General features: G+C 41.0%; 2 protein-coding genes across 3 annotated transcripts; one reads left to right on the top strand and one right to left on the bottom strand.

Moving 5' to 3' along the window:
• Positions 1-1,676: 1,676 nt before the first annotated feature.
• On the top strand, positions 1,677-11,543 carry LOC117483687 (rho-related GTP-binding protein RhoA-C; the record flags this gene model as incomplete). The annotated part of the gene is given in 5 exon segments (XM_034132046.1): positions 1,677-1,710; positions 4,089-4,244; positions 7,109-7,229; positions 7,319-7,449; positions 9,231-11,543. Coding segments are annotated over 4 exon segments (582 nt in total). The 3' UTR covers positions 9,405-11,543.
• A 2,115-nt stretch (positions 11,544-13,658) lies between these two features.
• Positions 13,659-20,721, bottom strand: tpk2 (thiamin pyrophosphokinase 2). 2 transcript variants are annotated; one of them, XM_034132053.1, is made up of 8 exons: positions 19,989-20,721; positions 19,642-19,904; positions 19,127-19,190; positions 18,919-19,049; positions 17,854-17,972; positions 17,234-17,366; positions 17,038-17,134; positions 13,659-14,166 (listed from the first exon to the last, which is right to left on the bottom strand). In XM_034132053.1, the coding sequence occupies exons 1-8, from the start codon at positions 20,056-20,058 to the stop codon at positions 14,117-14,119; spliced, it is 927 nt and encodes a 308-aa protein (XP_033987944.1). In that variant the 5' UTR covers positions 20,059-20,721; the 3' UTR covers positions 13,659-14,116. The 2 variants fall into 2 exon arrangements, with proteins under 2 accessions (XP_033987944.1, XP_033987945.1); XM_034132054.1 differs by having other exon boundaries at positions 19,663-19,904; positions 19,989-20,717.
• Positions 20,722-21,942: the final 1,221 nt, after the last annotated feature.

Below are 21,942 nucleotides of genomic sequence, written 5' to 3'. Positions count from 1 at the left end.
TTCAGCTTTTTCTGCATTTTCAGCTAAATTAATTCACAGTTTACAGCATTCGCACGCATTTTCTGCAGGAAATGCATTTTCTAGTTTAGCTCTGGCCTTCACTCACAAAAAAACATTTTGTTGAATTGGACACATTTTTCGAAGCTCTATTGACTGACATGCAATGACTGGGACTGATGGAAGAATCTGCGAGGAATTAACTAGTCTAGGAGTAGAGAAATAGTCCTATTTAAAAGACAGCAAGACAGCAAGGGTTTGTCACTTTGCTGAAGGCCAGTCTCTAAAGACTTTCCAAGGTGTAAAAATGCTGCTGCGGGAGTACTGACTGGAAGTAGTGCTGATATCATGTCATATCCTCTTAAAATACTCTGTCCAACAATATAAGTCTCATGAATAAAACGCTGATTCAAAATAGCAGAGAAACATGCATTCTTGTACTCAGGAGGGGACATTGACAGAGGATTACTCAAAAAGTACACAGTAAAAGTACTTCATAGTACTTGTGGGAGTAGTTCCACTAGTACTGAGTCCAACAGTGTCAATCTCACGAAGAACTAATGGCAACAATCTTTTTTTACCTCATCAAACTTTGTTCTCAGGAGGGGACATTGACAGAGGATTTTTTAAACAACACACTAGAAGTACTTCATTGTATTGTGGTAGTAAGTGTAAGACTACTGAGTCCAGCAGTCATCATCAGCAGAAAACATGCATTATGTACTATGGAGGGGACACTGACAGAGGATTACTAAAAGAATACACAGTAAAAGTACTTCAATGTATTGTTAGTAGCAGGCTAACTAATACACAGTCAAACAGTATGAATATAATTAAGAACTAATGGTAACATTGTCTTTTTATCATTCATCAAAGATAGCAGAAAACATGCATTATGTACTTTGGAGGGGACTCTGACAGAGGATTATTCACAAAGTACACCGTAAAAGTTGTCAATTTTAGACACAGACTTATTATATTTACAGCCCTTAATAACATTCATTTTCTGGGCTCAATATGTGTCTTGGCCGTTTTCGTTGTGATCGCTAAATTCACCTAGTTTCCCCTTGTTTAAAAATTATCACCGTTCCAAGCCATGGATGTATAATAAATTCCAAGCACACGAGTGCTTTTGTTTTGAAATCACTTCCGTGAGTTTCGCCCCGCCCCTCGCTCCAACGACCATTTAGTAAGGTAAAAAGCAAAAAGCAAAAAGGCCTTTCAGACGCTCTTCCGTTTACGTGTTTAATAAAGAAAAACAATTGGACGGTAGATACACGGATTTAATCCCTACATTTTATCTGCTTTGGCCCTTAATTTCAATTGTACCAGAACAGCATGCTATCTGCCGCTTGACATGCTATTAACAGCACTTTCTTAACATGGTCTCAGAGATAGGAATTAAGGAAATAATGCATCTTTAAAACACCAGCAGCAGCGGGGACTGAATCCACAGAGACGACAAAAAAGCCCTTGGAGGCTTGACCCCAGGCTAAACAGTGCTTATAACTTTTTTCTACCGAAGACAGAACTGGGAGATTCGTACACGCAATAGCTACATTGATTGGCTCCCTTACTTCTCAATCATGAGTCCGGCATGTCCCATTGGCAGAAAGTATGTAATGTGGGCGGACCCAATCATCGTGGCACTGGGGGCGGGACTGTAAGGTCCGACAGGAAAACTGAAGAAAGGCGAGGATCTCCAATAAAACGGTACAATTACGTTAACCTGACTCACGTTACTAATAATATGTCTACTTTTACTTGCTTTATATGTCACGATGTGTGCTAAAATCAATAGTGCGGTATCAAATCTCATGTATCCATCTTAACAAGCTACCAGCTGTCTCGAAAAACTAAGCAAAGTTAGCATGCTAGTAGTTAGCTTTATAGCTGCAATGGAAACTGCTGGTAGCTAGAAGTTAGCTGACACTGTAACGGATTCAGATAAACATAGGCCAAAAATGATATTATTGACGATTATGTGTCATTGGGATTGTAAATCATCTGTAATGCGACGAGATTAATCCGAGGTTAAATTGGCAGATACATGTTCTCCTTACATTTGAGGCAAATAGCAGTGAGGAAGTGAAGTAATAATGCAACGTAAACTTGCCAAATCCACTTCAAGTTAACGCCGTATTAGGATATTATAACGATAACATTTGCCGAAGGTGTGTTAACGTTATCCACTCGATGTCATTCTCTTAAGCATGTAGTATTTCATTTATAGCAAGGGGTTATAAGGCAGGCTGTATATCATTTAATCTGAATGCGTTTTAGTACTAGATCCATCCACTAAAATGTATATTAGGGTTGGCTGAATTTAAATCAGGCACTATTCTCGTGTTGAGGACCATACCGATATGACATATAGCTGTTTTGGATCAACGGCCACAATAATAATTTAGACTGTTGATAAGGTCATTTTTGGAATAAGAATGATTGTCTCTATTATAATGTTCTGTTACTATTTGTAATAACCCAAATTAAACAGAATAATGCCCCATATGTTTGCTCTCAAGCAAGATGGGAAGGAGATGGTTAGTATTTTTGCTGGTTCTGTGTAGTTAATAGATTCAATATTTAAAGGCGTTATTGTCTTATGCACAGTAGCTACAGTGTTGTTATGGAAATGAACAACTTAAATCCCAGGCTCCTCCAACAATGCATATAAGACATAAAACACATTTATAAAAAATAGTGCAAGAAGAAACTGAGCAGAAATAAAATAGTGCAAGATTATGTTGCAAGAACATAATTTATATTTAAATACTTTACAGTGGAATAAATACTGATTATTGTAGAAATATATACATTTGTGAGATGCGAACAGATAGTGCCTGTAGTTGTTGACTATTGACTGGTTAATGGGGCAGATCAAGGCCATTTTGAGATAATCAACCTGCCAATTTGTATTACTTCTTTTTTAATTGTACTTTTTCACTTAACCAACACCAGGGAATACCACTACACTATTGACATTATTTATTTATTCTTATTTAAACCACCAGACTCAGGGACAGTTTCATCCCACAGGCAATAAGACTGTTAAACACCTGAACTGTTGAAACAACATCCACAATATTCATCTGGCTTCTACTTCAAAAATATTAATCTATTTACCTAATATATCATATTTCAATGACTTGCATATAGACTCTTATTGCACTATTTCACTTTTTTAAACTATTTTCTTCTTGTACTATATTTGTCTGTTTATCTGTGTTTTGTGTTGCTCTGTTGGAGAAGCCTGTGACACAAGATTTTCATCGACATAACTACACTGTAGCTATGTTCGTTTGACAATTAAAGAACCTTGAACCTTATATAGGTTTAAAAATGATAGTTGTCTATCAGCAAAAGGAGGTGCTGCTATATACTGATAACCTAAGATATTTGGTGACCTTGGATCCTTTATTTAGTTGATACATTTCTGTTTATTTAGAAGAAGTGCACTGCAGACAGAGTGCAAATCGGCTCAAGCGAACAGAGTCAATGTGAGAATTACTAGAGGTTAATAGACTCAAATTCAGCAAGTTAGTACCTCACTTGTTATTTAATTGCTGTATTTTCTCAGATGTAACAAAGAGAACAGCAACAATCTGTCAACATTATCATTAACGGCCGCCCACTCTCTAAATATGGGCATCGGCCATTTAATAAAACCACATTGCTTAACCACTAGTGTCGAGTCAGTAAGGCTTTCTGTTGCCACACTGAGAGGTGTTACTCTGGGGAAGGGAAGTCGACGCAGGAGGTGCAATATTTGTAAAAGGATACAATGTGTCAAAATAACATTCTGCATGAAGTATTGGGGTGCTTTAGAAATGTACTAGCCTGCAAAAATGTGGGTTTACAGATTTATGAAAAAAATATTTGTTCCTTGCAAAGAATTATACCTTGTTTTCCCTTCAATGTCATACTGCCATTGCTATATCAGTCAAAAAAGTGCAGTGATGTACGTATTTTCCAAATCATTCAGCCCGTGTCATCACCGTCTCATTTGAATGACATGTCTCTACTTGCCTTTAGACTTCCCGATCTTGTATGCTGATAAAAATATCTTCTTTCTTTCATTTTCATTTCAGATGGCTGCAATCAGAAAGAAGCTGGTGATCGTGGGTGATGGAGCCTGTGGGAAGACCTGCCTCCTCATAGTGTTCAGCAAAGACCAGTTCCCTGAAGTGTATGTGCCCACGGTGTTTGAAAACTATGTGGCAGACATCGAGGTGGATGGGAAACAGGTAAGCTGTTTATTACAGACTTGTTATCTTTTTTTACATTTGAACCGTTATCTGTGTCTTCTGGGTCACCAAGTTGGTTACAATGATTGGGGCATTATAGGGAGAAGTGAGACAATTCAAACCAGGCTAAAGGGGTAAGGCAGTATAGTGGTGCAGCAATAAGTCCTTTACATGGAAATGAGTTGGCATGTGGGCACTTCGGGGCTCCCTCATCACGAAGTCAATGTTTTTTTTTAATTCATTTTTGGTTAGATTCTAAAATGTAAGGGGTTTTGTTAATGCCATAAAAAGTCAGTAAATACCCGACTGGTGAATGCCATAAGCTTTGACGTCTCATAATTATAGCGGTTGCTATCAAGTAACCAAATGAGACTGCTAAACACCATCACGTCAAATATTAGCTGCCGATAGCATAGCGGTGTTAACGTGAAGTCATGTGACCAATATGTAATTTGTTTATATCATAATGTTAGCTTTTCACTTCTGGCAATTGCATTTATGCTTTAAATATCACAACAGTGTTGTTAATATGCAGAGATAATCCTGCTGAGCAAAAGGTGTAAGTATCATAAATTGCTAAAAAAAACTTCTCAGTGCTGTCTGGGGGGCAAAGTGTACTTCAGTTTATAGTAATCAAATTGATCAGGGACATGTTATATGAAGAGCAATTCATTTACACACAAAGGTTATATTTGGCGATATATCGTCATGTCCTTAACTCAAAGTCTCTCCCTCACCCCATCGCCATCTGATTGGTCATCTGGATAATGACAGCTGAATGCAGGCCTTTTCATGTCACGTGGTTGCCTGGAAACCAGCGAATCTCGAGACTTTGAGAAGTCACAAATCTGGCCTCAGTCAAGTTCCAGCATGTCTTTTAAATCCCAAATTAGAGATTTTGAATATCATACTATGGACAGAGTCAGGCTAACTGTCTTCCCCTGTTGCCAGTCTTTATGCTAAGCTAGGCTACTTAGGAAAACACACACACACACACACACACACACACACACACACACACACACACACACACACACACACACACACACACACACACACACACACACACACACCACTTTTATTATATGAACCCAACATTTAAAGAGTCATCGCTCTGTGAAAGACATTCAATTTGTCATTCTAAATGGGTCAATCTTTTCTAATCATTCATAAAATGGCCAATTTAGAGTTAATGACAGTTTTACAAGCACATAACAATCACATAGAACCAGGTTTTGAATTTGTTTTCCTTACATGATGCATATATAATAGAGAGATCTCTTAATGTAAATCACAGTAAAAATCTAGGGAATAAAATCTAAATCGTATTCTCTGCATGCTTCTGAGCTCATGTCATTTGATTTAAATTAAGATATAAAGAATATTACGTTTGGGATTATGTTGTCTTGTGAGAATGGTAAGGTTTAAAGCCTCTTACACACCAAACTGACACCAAAGAACACCAAAGAACACGTCCCGACGGAACGTCGCCTCACGTCTCCTGCGTCTTGGCCATGTGTCGCACTGGAACACACCGCAAAGACTTCAGCCGACGGCCAAGTAGCACGTACGAACTGCACATGCGTGAGTGGCAATAACTCTCCTTACCAGCAGGCGGCGGTAGTGTGTATTCGTCATTCAAAAGAGGCAACAACCGGAAGACAGACTGCGTGATACACCGAGAGAAGAAGAACAGACTGCGTGATATAAACAAACAACAAATAGCGTGTGCGTCCCATGTTCACTCTACAGCGAGAAGCTCATGGGGCTTTCCCCAACCTGTGTCGAGAGCTGGAGTTAAATGAAATCTCAGATTTGCCTTAATAGTTTGTTTGGCTCCCTCACTTCTATCGACGCCGAAAATCGGCTTGGTGTGTAAAGGTCCTTACACACCGAGCCGATTTTCGGCGTCGATAGATGTCGATGAGCGTCGTGTCGCCCTACTCAGATTGGTGTGTACTGCACCGTCGTGTCTTTTCGGCCGTGCCGACACCTTCCGCCGCCGATTCGACATGCTAAATCGGTAGGCTGTCGGCCAAAGAAATCACTCTGATTGGCTGTTCAGCTTAGCGAATCAGTGCATGAGAAGCGAAATGGAAGTGAGGGACCCAAACAAACTATTAAGAAGGCAAATCTGAGATTTCATTTAACTCCAGCTCTCGACACAGGTTGGGGAAAGCCCCATGAGCTTCTCGTTGTTGAGTGAAAATGGAACGCACACGCTATTTGTTGTTTGTTTATATCACGCAGTCTGTTCTTCTTCTCTCTGTGTATCACGCAGTCTGTCTTCCGGTTGTTGCCTCTTTTGAATGACGAATACACACTACCGCCGCCTGCTGGTAAGGAGAGTTATTGCCAATCACGCATGCGCAGTTAGTACGTGCAACTTGGCCGTCGGCTGAAGTCTTTGCGGTGTGTTCCAGTGCGACACATGGCCAAGACGCAGGAGACGTGAGGCGACGTGAGGCGACGTTCCGTCGGGACGTGTTCTTTGGTGTTCTTTGGTGTCAGTTTGGTGTGTAAGGAGGTTAAGGAGCTTAAGGATAAAGTCAATGCACTGTTTTTACAGATTATCACAAGCAGGAGTTCCAGATCAATCTTTTATCTTTTATTTTTAGAGGTAAAACATAACAAAATCTAATGAGTTTACACATAATAGTTTGAATTCAGATATACCAGCAAAGGCATTCATCTTAAACATCATAACTATAAGCATAAGAATGTAGAAATAACTCAACACTATTTAAATTAAACAGCACAGCAAATAAGTATATCAACTACTAAAGCTGCTTTTGTAGATTGATATATTCCTTGGCCCCGCCCCTCGCAGTGATTTCCCTGGCAGTAATGCAGTGGTGTTGCAGGTGGAACTGGCCCTCTGGGACACGGCGGGTCAGGAGGACTACGACCGGCTGAGGCCCCTCTCCTACCCCGACACTGATGTTATCCTCATGTGTTTCTCCGTGGACAGCCCCGACAGCTTGGGTGAGACTTCCTCCTCTCCTCCTTAGTTTCACACACATTCTGTTTGCATCTGCTCCATGTTCAACTTGTACCTCTTGTGCTCGTTGCAGAGAACATCCCGGAGAAGTGGACTCCTGAGGTGAAGCACTTCTGTCCCAACGTGCCCATCATTCTGGTGGGGAACAAGAAAGACCTGCGTAATGACGATCACACACGCCGAGAGCTGGCTAAGATGAAACAGGTCAGTCCTGTATGGAGCTCATTCCCATGCCTCTGGAGTTCTGTATACATCAATAATATCTACCTAAGTATGAACTACAAGCTATCCTGCATGTACAGTAACGTTACTGTCAGATCAAACTTCTTTATAAATGTGCCCAATATCAGATTTCTGTGTGAACCGGTCGTAGTCCTGAACTGAAAAAATTATTCTTAAAATATATTTTACGATCATGTTTAATCATCTGATTCGTCTGTACATTGCTGTTTTAGTCTGTGTTCTTCTAATTAGTGTCTACAGTGTGCCTATTGAGCCGTTTTGAGTGATGTGGGTCAAGCCCCGATCTAGCCCCTGTCTCTCACTGTCAAAGTGAATGGGTGCTGTAAAAACTACACTGCGCATGCTCAGAGTATTTTCCTATTTAATGTGTGTGGCAAAAAAATAATGACCATAGGGGCACTGAGCTGCCATCCCCACCATACGTCATCTCACATCATTCAGAGCTGATTGGCTGTAAGTACGTGTGCCGCGAAAAGTGTGGTGTGTGAAGAGGAGACGAGAGAGCTGCAGTGACGTGTCCTAAAACCAGGAAGTAAGCTGCGCATGGCTTCCCTCGACAAAAAAGCAATGAGGTTTCTCCATAGGATTTTAGAAAATAGCTCAAAATAAGATCTGTGGGAAACGTACCTGTTAGATAAATGCACGTTTTGTTCAGCCGGATAATATCCACATGTCTACCCTACTTTTATCATTTTTATCATAAATCTATCGATTAGATTTATGATAGACTTTTGAAACTACAAGAAGATAAGGAGGACTTTTACAAAAAAGTTATAGAAATGTTTGTCCAGAAGGATAGGCAAATGGACTTCATCTTCAAGTCAAGGTAAGACCGCAATTTTATTGAAAATGGGATCTTACTAAGAGAGAACAATTCAATATTTAAATGATAAAATTACATTTTTTGGGTATCCTTTTGTTGAACTGTCTGTTTAAAATTAATCGAAGCATCAGACAAAAAAAGCTTTTGAAAATAATAGAATATTTGTATTTAGGTCAAAATATAATATTTGTAAACCTGAAGAGTCAGTGCCAGTGCCTCACCAGCCATGAACCTCACTGCACGTCACTGCAGAAGCTTATATATAGACATCTAAGTTTTTTGTGCCCCACCACTTTTGTACATATAAAAACGCCACTGTCAGTTGGAAGCCAGTGGGTTTGGAAGCAGATGATAATGGAGAGGAGGAAAAGTAAACTAACTTTTTCTTTGTAGCTTTTTTTTGGAGCAATCGCTGCTACTCCTGAACAGATTGAGAGAAAAGTCTAATAAACTCTGTTCGTTTGATCATTTATTACATTCAAATAGAAAAAGGCAAACATACAATACATCCCAATACAAGTAAGTAAGAGTGTGATTGCTAGTGCAAGTGTGATACGGTGGAAAATGTAGATGAAAGATGCGGTCAACAGAAATCTTCGACTCCCGACTAACCCCCAAAACCACAAGTGAGCAAGTGAATGCAGCAGGTTAACCCCCCCCCAAAGCTACACTCAGATATAGGTGGCATTGCAAAAAATCTGACCTGGATCTATATTATGAACGTAATAGAAAGTGGACTAAATGATATTGGCCCAAATCCGACATTTTGATTTGTGCTGTTTAGTTATGGGAAAACAAAAGATCTCAATCACACATGCACAAAAGAAAATCAGATTTGAGTCACTAAGTATTTAAAATAGTTTTTCATCTTTTCTATGACTTCATGATTTTTCTTTATGACTATGGTTCATCTCTACAGGAGCCGGTGAAGTCAGAAGAGGCGAGGGACATGGCGAACCGCATCAACGCCTTCGGATACCTGGAGTGCTCGGCCAAGACCAAGGACGGAGTGAGGGAGGTGTTCGAGATGGCCACCAGGGCGGCGCTGCAGGCCAAGAGGCGAGGCAAGAAGGGCGGCTGCACTGTGCTATAGAGCGTCAGGGCACACAGGGCTGGGTGGGGAGGGGGGGGACAGACCAGGCCAAGTAACACCCCCTCTCTGTGTCCTCTGGGGCACCAAGCTGGGCACAATTGATTGGGGCATTATAGGGAGAAGCTAAGAAAGTCCAACATGGCTAAAGGGGTAACAAAGAAAGATCGAATGCAGTAGAGTGGTGCAGGAATGAGTCCTTAACCCGGAAATGAGTTAGCATTTAGACACTTCCTGGCTCCCTCATCTCGAATGTTTTTTTTCTTCCAGAAATAAAGTATTTGGTTAATGCAAGCTTTTGAGATTTTCACGTTTTAGTTCTACGACAGGAAATATGTAAGTAAATACCCCACTAACAGCAGTTGCTTAAAAGTTACAACATTTGACTACATAACGCCAACACGCAAAATATTAGCCACCTTTAGCTTAGCGATGTTGACATGTTTTTTTGTTTAGATCATTATGTTGGCTTTTTACTTCTGGCAGTTGCATTTAAGTATCATAAAAGTGGTGTTAATATGTGGAGATTATCCTGCTGAGCAAAACGTGCACGTATCATAAACGTCTGTTCCAAAATCCAATACAAATAATCCCATTGCTTTTAGCCGAGGGAGCCCTTGTGCTTACTTCCGGGTCTGCCTACAAGATCACATCATCACTGCACCGCTCTATAGACAAAGTCAGTGTATAGATTGTAGTACATGGTTAAAGCTTTCAAATAAAACTGCTATGATCTTATGATTAGGATACATGAAATCATGGAGAGAGCATGAATCACTCATGCCTTTTTAGTGTGGAGGGTTTGTAGTTTTTTCTGGTCTCCTCTGTCCTGAATTCACTGCTTCAGTGCCCCCCCGATGTATGCCTGCCTTTCTAAGTGTTGGGAGAGTTCCATGGCCTGCTGTGTGACTGTTCTCTTCTTTCTTTCTCCTATATTACCCAGGGGCAATATAAACTGTATATGGCCTTTCTGTTCCATTACGCTGATTATTGGCATTCGAGCATAAATATGTGATGGTATGAGACCAACTTATTTGAGTGTTTTATACAAGCCTGTTAATGAATGCAACATTAACAAAGATTAAGCCAAGCTTAACTTGGCTTTCAAGTCAGAATACTGTTTGTGATTCAATGGATCAGGATTGTCAAACACTGTCAACAGTTGAGTATTAAAAGGTTAACAAAATGAAAGAAGCTGTCATTTTTCAAAGAGTATTGGGGCCTTAATGTCCCTCCTCTACAGAGAGGGCCACACATTGATGTAAAACAGGTTTATATTAGAGGAACGCCTTTATTTTAATTTCCCATGAGTATATTTTATATCATATTTTAGTAATGCGCCTCCATGTTTTCTTATCTTTTTAATTTGTTAATGCAAGCTCAACTCGTCCTCCACGTTACAGGTCTCTAGAAACATTCTGTATAATGTGCATTTCCACAGCATTATTTAGGTTCACAGCCATGTCCATTTCTTTTTAACAGCTTTTTTAAAAGTCTATTTTTTATTGTATTGCTGTTAAGCTACCATCAAGGACATGCACACACTACTGAGTTTATATTTCAAACTTGCCGCAGGTCATTCGATTTTCCCAGTTTCAGTGAGGCTGCTGTGGAAATGTACATTATACTGACGTTAGAGAGAAATGATCTCAAGTAATAGCAGCCTGTTTTTAACTCAGCCATCATTTGTTGTTCAGTTGTTCGACACTCCCATTTTGAAAGCATTGGTTTTTATTTGGAAGTGTTTGGTGTACCTGTCTTCCAGGGCCTTATTGGAAGTGTTTGGTGTACCTGTCTTCCAGGGCCTTATTGGAAGTGTTTGGTGTACCTGTCTTCCAGGGCCTTATTGGAAGTGTGTTTGCAACTCTTCTTTGTTCTGCTTCTTATTCTTTTGTATGTTATTTTAACTACATGATATTCCACTGGCTTATGTTGTATTATTTGCACACCGCTTAAAACAAAACCTCAGTGTGTGGTATACACACTTTGAAAAAAAAAAAGTCAAATTATGAAATGCTAAACGCAAGCAACCTCTGGTTATTTGTTAGAGGAATATTGTTTTGTAACGTATCCTCGCATTTCTCCAGTTGTCTTTTTGTAATGTATTCTAAAGGAAATAAATTGTAACTGAGAATGACCAAATTCTGAGTCAAGCTTTGTCAGTTAATAATGATGAGTCATGCTTTGTCTACCATTCACCATTGGGTCTGTATTTACTAGGTTATGCAGTGTTGCCAAATTATATAATAGTTTTTAATTGTTCTAACATTTGAATACATATTAGCTTAGTTTATAAACAATCTACAAAAAAAAAAGAACCTACAAAAACTTCAGGTTGGCAAACCAGGCACATTTTATAATAATTTGGGCTGTTTCCTGAATTACAAACTAAGGCATTACCTCATTCTCTGTTCCCCATGTTTTTTGCCACATTTATTTGCTGACTTGTTTGTGATTTGAGTGCATTGGAATGGTCCACATTGTAGGAACATGTGTTCTTTATCCTCATTCTTTGCTAAGCAATTGTCTTCCTTACTACCGAGGGTAGAGTCTATACCCATGAGGTAACTCAATTAAACCAGCCTCTCATCTTGCTTTGTGAATACTGTTAATATATCTGTCATGATATCAAGTGTGACCTTTTTACTCCTCATATTGAAGGTAATGCTGATACTGGTTAGCTGTACTTTTTCACTCAGAGACCATCCCAGAGCAAGGCGAGCCAACAGAGGCTTGAGGTTGACATGCTAGGAGTTTGCAGCATTAGAAAAAGTGCTCCCTACATCTGAGGTAACAGCAACCAACGCCTGGTTTTATAAGATTCAAAGATTTAAAGGGTGCATACCTTAGTAGCCACAGTTTAGATGAAAGACGTAAGTCCCGAGCTCCTTCAACAATGCAACATAGTTATATAGGAAATAAAACAATTATAAAATAAAAATAGTGCAAGAAGAAACAGAGTAGAATAGATAAGAATAAAATAGTGCAGATGTTGTTGCAAGACCAATGTGTAAGTGATGCAGATGAAGTCAACTATATACATTTCAGAAAAATAAACAAGATAAATAATGCAGAGAATGTTGTAAGTGACCAAGTAAATGCGAGAGTCTATATACATGTAAGTACAATAAGATATACAAGAACAGAATGTAAAATTAAATATTGTACAGTAAAATAAAATACTGTTTATTGTAGTGATTAACATTAAGTAAGATACAGTATATAAATTGTAAGATGCAACCAGATGAATGCTTATGGAGGCACTTAACAGAGCTCAGGTGTTTAACAGTCTTATGGCCTGTGGGATGAAACTGTCCCTGAGTCTGGTGGTTTTAGTCCGGATGCTGCGGTAGCGTCTGCCAGACGGCAGCAGACAGGACAGTTTGTGGCTGGGGTGATGGGGGTCTTTTATAATCCTGAGGGCTTTCTTCCTGAGCCGCTGAGAGTAAAGGTCCTCCATGGATGGCAGCTCCGTCCTGGTGATGTTCTGTGCAGTTTTCACCACCCTCTGTAAAGCCTTACGGTTGAGGGCGGTGCAGCTGCCGTACCAGGCCGTGATGCAGTATAAGCTACTTGCAGGACACAGAGGTTTCCCCTGCTAGCAGCAATTGGGAAGACAACACACAAACAGAACCACAGGGGCCTCATCTATAAAGCTTTGCGTGGGATTCACATGAAAAGATGGCGCAGGTGTGCCAGACGCACAGGATAACTCCGATGTAATGTAATGTTTTTACAAAGTGCAATCAAGCTGGGTTTGCACATGTATGTACAAACAGTTGGGGCTTTGTTTACAAAAAAAATTATATTTATTTGGTGGTTTGTGTTCCGGCTGTCAATCAGCGGTGAGAAGTGTCTCCACTGCAGCCTGCGCGTCTCAACCCTCCAGCAGCAAATCTATCCACCAGTGAAAGGAAATAAAACAAATGTGTTGTGTGTGTCAGCTGTACAAATGACCAAATACATGGTGTTCTTCGTTTCCATACCTCCTGTGTTTTTACGAGCAACGCATCAAGTCTGTATTTGTAAAAGACCGTTTAGAAACAAAGTTCTAAAATGCTTAACAATTTAAACATTAAAAAAGATTATTACTGTATATAATATCTAAAACCATGCACTCGTGTCTATACAGCCAATAGAAAACAGTGTCAGTTTAAGCGTAATTCTGTCCTTCTGTTTAGCACATAACTTATAAGAATACATTGTATGCCATGCAAGCATTATAGCCTGTAATAATTAAAGAACATATTCAAGGGGTGGTTTTTTAATAACATCCGCATTTATTTATTTCTCCAAATTATGTTTTTGTGTGCACTTGTCTCTTATCCATTTTTGCTAATTAACTTCATACATGGGAGGTCATATTTAGATGTATGGTATTATTATACATGTTTCTCTCCATTCTTCCTTATGCCAATGGTGTCGCAGTTTCTCATCTCTCCCGTTTTTGTGCGTAGATATGGGTCAAAGTGTCTGTGGAGGACCGCACATTTTCCCGTCAAGTTTGCTTTTCATAAATCGCAAACACTGCTTAGAACATTTTTCATAGGCCATGTTTTGAGCGTACGCAACGTTTATGAACGAGGCCCCTGGCCCTCCTACTGGAAGAGTTGATGGAGGACCCTCAGGCGGCTGAAGAGAGGGTGTATGGTCCGTACAAACCACAGAGGAGACGTTATCACCATGGTAATGTATCTCTGCCTCAGTCCTCAGCTTCACTCCAGTGTCTGATGGAGTCCTGCCCCAAATTCCTGATAGCATGTCTCTGAAATGAAAGGTTTACAATCAACAAAAGAAATTTTTACGGTTTTATTCAGACTACTTTAGATTTGCATTTATCGTGTTGTAGTGAATTTCCAGAAATGTTTGTGGACTAGACATGGGAGGGACCTTATCTGTTTGCAAGATCACATTATAGGGGAACATCTTCGAGATAATTATTCAATAATAAATGAAATATTTGAGGTAGGATGGACACTATTGTTATTTGTATCAAAACATAACTTTTTTATTTTCTTAGTTCCATAAATTTGGTCAAAATGGACGGACAAGGCGAAGGCCATGAGCTCAACAGAAAGTAAGTACTTTGATGTGCAGTCTTTCCCAAAGCTATTTAAAGGAGATGATTTAGGCTGGAGCCACACGAGAACGGTAACGGTCGTATCTGCTACAGTTCTCTATCATATAGACGGTTCGGCCACACGAGGCCGACAGGGAAACGCAGATAACGATAACGGGTCCTAAGGTGGGCAGATCTGCGGACGAAACGCTCTGGGGGGGCCAAACGGCTCCGTGTGTACGCCCTATAAGATCATTTTCTGATAACGATGACTAGGGTTGGGAACCGAAACTCGGTTCCAGATGAGAACCGATAAGAAAATGCCGGGTACCCATACAAAATACACAATTTCGGTTCTGCTTAACGGTTCCTAAACGCGGTAGACCCTGTATTCCACCGGGTCCGTCTGTGCCGCGGGTCCATTTTTTTAAACGGCATCATGTAAGTTGCGGCGACAGAGGTCCACAGTTGCCCCGCAGCTATTGTGCAATACATTTGTATTGCATGTATATTTCTTATTTGTAAAAATGTCAGTTAAAGCTTAAAAGAATAAAGATATTTTTGTTATCTAAACGTTTGACCTCTTTCTTTCACAATTTTGGAATCGAAACGGGGAATCGATAAGAACCGGAATCGATAAGCAGAACCGGAATCGGAATCGGAATCGATACATTTCAAACGATACCCATCCCTAACGATGACGCAATAGCCCCGCCTCTCCCCACCTATTCTGCTCACCCCCGTGTCGCCCGCGTCATTGCTGATGTGTTTCGCCAACAACAACAATAGTTTTCCGATTGTTTCGAGCCAGGTCCCGGTATCTCGCAGGACAGTGCACCCAGCAGGTGCCTCCAGCAGACCCCCCCGCACGGCAGAGTTTCCGTTAGCCGAAATCTAAAATTCTCCGGTCAAAATGTCGCTTATTGTTTAGGTGTCCTTTGACACTCAGGCAGTCATATCATTAGCTAGAACTAGCTAGATCTGATCGATATGGACATAAACGCGAGTGAAGTCTAATCGGACAGGAGAGAGGGATCAGAGATCAGCTGCTGCTGACGGAGAAAAAGAGTCCTGCCTTTCCCCACCTCTGCTGCTAACTCCACCGCGGAGAATAAACAGAAGGGCAACCATGGAAACCATGCTCGGAAGTCTTCTTCGCTGCTTTTGGTGTATTTTGTGCCACTTACAGGCCCGGCATATGTACTACAGCGTCTCCAGCAGTCTCGTGTGGAAGGACACGTTTCTGGTGCCTATTGCGTGTGGACGGAATACTTTTTTGATAACGATTTCAGTTAGTTTGCGTTACCGTTCTCGTGTGGCTCCAGCCGTACAGTTTAATGGTAGTTGTAGCATGCTTCTTTACAGGCCCCTATCAACAGCAGCATTTCCTTCGACACCTGCATATTCTCCTGAATCTCCGAAGGGACAGGACTGGCTTAGTGCCTGCCTGAAACCAGAGGACAGTCTGCTCTGAGTGGTTAGCTGGCCGTGATTTGTCAACAGCTTAGCGATGTCCCGCCTCCTAGCCTATTGAAACAATGTGTTGGAGGGCTAGGCAGAGCATGTGTTACATAGTGATGTCATTATGTTACGGACGTAAATTAAGGAGTCCAAAGGAGGAGTTTCAGGCAGGGGGAAGTGTTGGAGAAAAACTCCCTATGGAGGGAACACAGGGATTTTAGCATTTGCAAACTATCTAATGGCGCATTTCCATTGCAGCGCGTAGCTCGCTTTAAGCGTGCCGTGTCGTGCCGTCCCCTTTTTTGGTTGTGCTTCCACTAGGCCTCGTTCCGGCGCGGCACGGCGCGGGGCCACTTTTTCCCCTCTTTTCTGGCCCTAGAAAATTGTGGTTCTATCGGGGCCAACAAACAGGGCTGAGTATGCTAAACTAGAGAGAGGAGCGCTGGCAAGAGGGCTAGAACTACAACAAGATGGACATATTTGACCGTGATTTAATTGTAATACACGTTTCAAAATGATGCCGAAGTAACAACATACTGATACCGGTTAGTAAAAACCATGAATTAATGCTTTGTCAAGTCTGCAGACAGACGGCAGGCGAAAAACCTTTTAAAATTCGTGTTTTTCTAGATGGAGATTGGCTAAGCTAACGCAGTATATGCCCCGACCGTCCACACTCACAACAACGGCCTATACAGACATAAATACAGCAGCGACTGTATTCACCATGACACAGGCAGTCTGTGGTGTGTACTTGTTTAACTTTTGTCGAGTTTCTGAACATATATAAGGAGCTGTGAGCTCTGAGTGCTCACAGCTAACGGCTGTGTTGTGTTTCTGGATTTCTCATTGAAGATGACGTCACGGCTCCGCCTACACTGCGTTACTATAGTAACTACCCCAGTTCCTAAACTGTAATGGAAGCGCAGCATGAAGTGAGTCGGCCCTGTTAAGGCCCAACGCGGCCAAGCCGTACCGAGCCGTACCGAGTGTGGCCGAGGCCGACCGTGTAGTGGAAATGCGCCATAAGACTACAAGAAGGGAAACACCCCAAAATGCACAGTCCCCCTTTAAATCAATTATTCAAATGTGTAGTGGTCTATGCGTGTCACAAACCTGTGTCTGGATCAATGAACGAGTGTCTAATGAGGAAGTCCAAGACCACCATGGCACAGTTGGGTTTGAAGTCATCAGTGGCCATGAGTTCCTTCACCTGAAACCAAGACAATAACCAAACACCCCTGTGGTATTTCTGTCTCCCCTCAGATTGTTGTTATCTCACAGGATTCATATTCAGAACAGCAGTACTGACCTTCTCCATGGGCAGGAGGTAGAACTCTTGCACCTCTCCATCCCCTACTTTAGGCTTGAACCCCACAGGAAGTTCTAAATCAAAGACAAACTGATTCTCTGGATATACCCCGTCTTCATCCTCATAGGTGTAGCTATAAATGCACAGGAGTAGTGAGTTATGAAATTGTTTTTTGTTATATTAAAGTCTTTCCTTTTGTTAATGACTAAATTGTGTCCTCACCTAAATCTGGTGTTACCCATTTTATCAACTAATTCCATGTGCAGACCCAACATGTAGCTTGGTCACAAATGTTTTGTTTTACTTTTTGTCTGTGGTTCCTACTGAAGACATAAATATTACATAAACACCTCATAAATGTCGATTATTCTTTATTTCAGTTGGGAACTATTTTCGGCAGCGGATTAATTTATGCCGGTGTGTGTTTGTTCATGTTAATGAAGGATCATTTCACCCAGTGCAACAGTGTGGCTCATTAATACGCATTTAACCAACAACACACATACACACACACCCATATATATACACACACACACACACTACTGACTTGTTGGTTTGACTGATAATAGATCATAAGATTGTTTATCATGTTAAGTTAAAGGAAGAAATATCAAGCTTACCTTACTGTACTAACAGGACGAGCCTTCTCGGCAATGGCTGCTGGGATATATGCTTCCTCCTCACATTCTTTGACCACAGTTTGTTTGATGTCAAACCCAGCAGCCAGACCACCTGCTGCCTTCGGAGACATAACATCGACTCATTCATTCATTTGTGGAAATCTGAATTGGAAGAACTCTGTATTTAAAGGGCCCATGTCATGCTTTTCCGGTTATTACCCGTCCCCTTGTGTGTTATGAAGGTTTGTATGCATGTAAACGGTGTGCAGAGTCAAAACCCTCAAAGTACACCCTGTAGCGAGTAAAACTCTAACACAGAAAATACCTCCCCAAAACGCCTCGTTGGAGATACGTCATTGTCCATTTGATTCTTCTACGAAATGGACCAATCCGTGGAGCCGTTACGTTACGTTGGCGGAGCCGTTACGTTAAGCCTCCGCTGATTGGTCCAAATTGACTAATCCACGGACTTCCTCACACACAGGCAGCTCAGCTGATTTCTCCTCCCTGGCTGCAGGCTGATAACAGACAGTTGGGATCGCGGCGAAATTCTCTCCGCAGACCCATTCTCTCTGCAGACCCATTCTCTCTGCAGACCCATTCTCTCTGCAGACCCATTCTCTCTGCAGACCCATTCTCACAGCGTTTATCAACCTTTTTCTTACTCAATATCAAGCCACACTTATTGTTTTTACTTACGCTGTGACTTTGTGTGTGCTCAGGATGAGTTTGGCTATGTGAGCTCAGCGCGATTCACAACGTCCCGACCAATCAGAGCACACTGTGCTCACAGGGAGGGGGGGGGCTGGAGCTATTGGAGCTACAACGAGCCGTTAAAGGCAGAGAGTGAAATTCAGTGAATACACGTAGTTTACAGAGATGCTGTATGAGAAACCAATGTGAGTTTGGAAAAATGCACAATATAAATCTATTTTAGTAGACCTCAACAATGGAATTATGATCAGTGGAAATGGCCATGACATGGGCCCTTTAAGACTTATCCTTTGTGTACATCAAGTATCTACTATGGCAGTATGTAGACAGTGTCAGACAGTCTTCACTCACCACATGGTCCAGCAGTCCAGGGTACGTCTGCTTAGTAGGGGAGCGACGTGCCAGCCACATGCTGACTTCCCCCCCGTCACTGACAGTGTAGCCATTGATGTGGACTCCACTCCTCTTCACACCAAACAGGCCTGCGTGTGAAGCATCACAATAAGCTCATACAACACGAACACTGATGTAACATGGCGCTGTGTGTGCCAAAACTGACTTGTAGCTGATCTCTCCATCAACATCAGAGGAGCCTCAGAGAATTTTGACATCACACTGTATTTCTGAAAGACAGGAATGCTTCAGAATTACAGTGATGCATAGGAAGTTATTGACAACTTCTAGGCTAATTGTAGGTATTCACATGCTTTTACAGTTTTTTTTTACTTATACAGTCCGTGGTCAAGTCCAGTGTATAAGACGGAAGAAACCGCCATCCCTTTTATCCATGAATGTCCACATTATATCTCATGGAAGTCATTAAAGAGGCCGTATTCTGCTTTTTGGGGTTTTTCCCTTTCGTGTAGTGTGTTATATATGTTTGTGTGCATGTAAATGGTCTGCAAAGGCTAAAATCCCTGTGCTACCACCACCAACGGGGCTCCTTTGTTTGCTTCCGTAACATAGTGACATCAATATGTAACACTCGCGCTTCTATTGGCTAGCGCGGCAAACACATACATGTACACGAGACATCTCTAAGTGATGGACCTATCATAACAGTGTGTGTCTCACCCATAGACTGTATGGTCTCACCTCGTCTCTCCATCCCTTGAGGCAGCTGAAGGTGCCCTCTTGTCTCAGGGTCCGCAGGACAGCGTCCACAGCCTCAGTCCTCCTCCCGGGGGAGTCCAGGCTGGGTCGCAGGGACACAGCGCCCCCTTGCGGCGGACTGAACACATCCGGAAACCGGCTCAACAGCGGGGCGACCTGAGGAGGAATCCAGCCAACCTGAGCTCCATTTATCTCAAACCGAAAGCAGCTAGCACGACAGGAGCCTGCGGGGAGGTGGAAGGGGCGACTTTAAAACCCGTTCATACCGTCCACTGCATGTTTAACTCGGTGTCTCTGGTGTAACTTACCTGGTGAATAAAAGTTATTCATTCGGCGGAGCAGCTGGACTATCTTTTGCGACCACTGAGAGTGAGACATTTTTCAAGAATGTCAGGAAAACGCCACTCAAACGTAGCCCTGAGGTACCGCGGGAGGAAATGTGCGAGGTTACTAATATTGTGATTACATAGAACTGGTTAAAACTAGCATCTCTGGCCGAACCAAGTTACCGCCGTGTTTTCATAACAGTGGCCAACACGCATGCCTGTCTGTCAGTTTCTTTCTTCTTCGCTGGATTTGGCCGATTGGACGCTGCAAATGCGTATTAGTTCCCTCTATCGTTACTGTTCTTCAAATTGCAACATGCAATCCTTTACTGTCCAATATTGGTTACCGTTAAAATTACTAGTTACATGTTAGAAATTGTAATTAGTTACCTAATCTAGGTATCACAATCAAAAGTAATGTATCCTGATGATTACTTTCCGTTACTTCTGGATTACGATATCAAATGCAATGTAAATACAAGAAAAAATGTATATCAATAAGATGTTTTTAACTGAAGTCTATTATGTAAGACAACAGAAGCATGTGACCTTAGAAAAGAAGAAACCAAGACATTTAGGATAACAAATGTGTCCTCTTAAATCATAAGAAGTATATTTTTTAAATGCAGTTTCAGTTTAACGTTTTTTTAAGCAAACCCGGTATTTCTTTTTCATAAATCTGCATCACTGCATTAAATACAATATATTTAAAGTAAAGAATACCAAAAGTAGCCGTAATAAAAAAACAAAATGTGGGCAGTACGTATATATATATCTATAATAATATACTGATCTTTGTTTTAATATATTTTATATGGGTTGACCATAACAAATGTATTGTGAACTTTAATCGTGCTTGTAATCCAAATATTAAAAAAACATGAAATCTGATTCAAAAATGTTTTATGTTAGTGTAAGACTAAAGTCATAAAATAACTGATACATTAACAGTAGGAATTCATATCAACACATGTGCACATATACTGTATGTTTAAGAACATACATCTGTAAACCTGCATGAACAGCAATGTGATTCTCTTTGTAACACTCAAACACACTCTGTTCATTCAATTTTCCACTTCAACTTCCCCAGAACCTGCCTCTTCTTCTCTGTGCTTGATTCAACTGTTTTTTTGCTACTCACAGTGATTTCTCCCTGAAGCGATTGCCTGGCAACGTACCCTTTTCTCCATTTGTCTGACGGCTTTAGTTATTTCCCATAGCATGATTCTTTTCATACACTTCTAAGAAAAATCCTGTAGTAGGCCTACCATATTTTGTCATTTTGGATTTAAGAATACATCGAAATGTACGTTTAGAAATATCTAAAAAAAAAAAAAGGTTATAAATGTGACGAGATACCTTGTAGGTTTTTTACTGGAGAGCTGATGTTATATATTTGACATCCAAAATGTATCTTATGAGTAGCTCTAATTAGACCATAGACTGTATAACGTAGTAAGGCTAGAGGAACTATTGGATGAATTTAAGATGTCATGTCATTGTCAACCATAAAATGCTACAAGCCTGCTGGAAGAGGGAGAGTCCGCCCCTGCCTTTAATCCCTCTGTGGCTCCTAAAACTCTGGTTGTGGATTTGGAAACAATTCAATTTAAGGTAAAAACTACAAGTGCATTAAAAGGAATGTAAACAGGCAGACTATGGGCAGGTTTTACTGATGGATCTAAAGGACCCACCACAGATAACAGGTTCTGCAGTCACAGAAGTTGAGATATGCTTACAAGCTTCAAATATAAATGTATACTGTGGAGCTGTAGCCATTTTGATGGCTTTAAAATGGGTTGAAGGAATAGGTCATCATATAGTGAATAAATGCTCTAGTCAGGTTCATTAAGTATTTACTTTACGAAACCATAAAAAGGCAAGAGGAATAAGTTCACTGAGGTTATATCGTGTTGCTTATATTCCGTGTAAT

Source organism: Trematomus bernacchii, unplaced genomic scaffold (genome assembly GCF_902827165.1).
Source record: "Trematomus bernacchii unplaced genomic scaffold, fTreBer1.1, whole genome shotgun sequence".
Classification (NCBI taxonomy): domain Eukaryota; kingdom Metazoa; phylum Chordata; class Actinopteri; order Perciformes; family Nototheniidae; genus Trematomus; species Trematomus bernacchii.
This window is presented reverse-complemented; position numbering and strand designations above follow the sequence as displayed.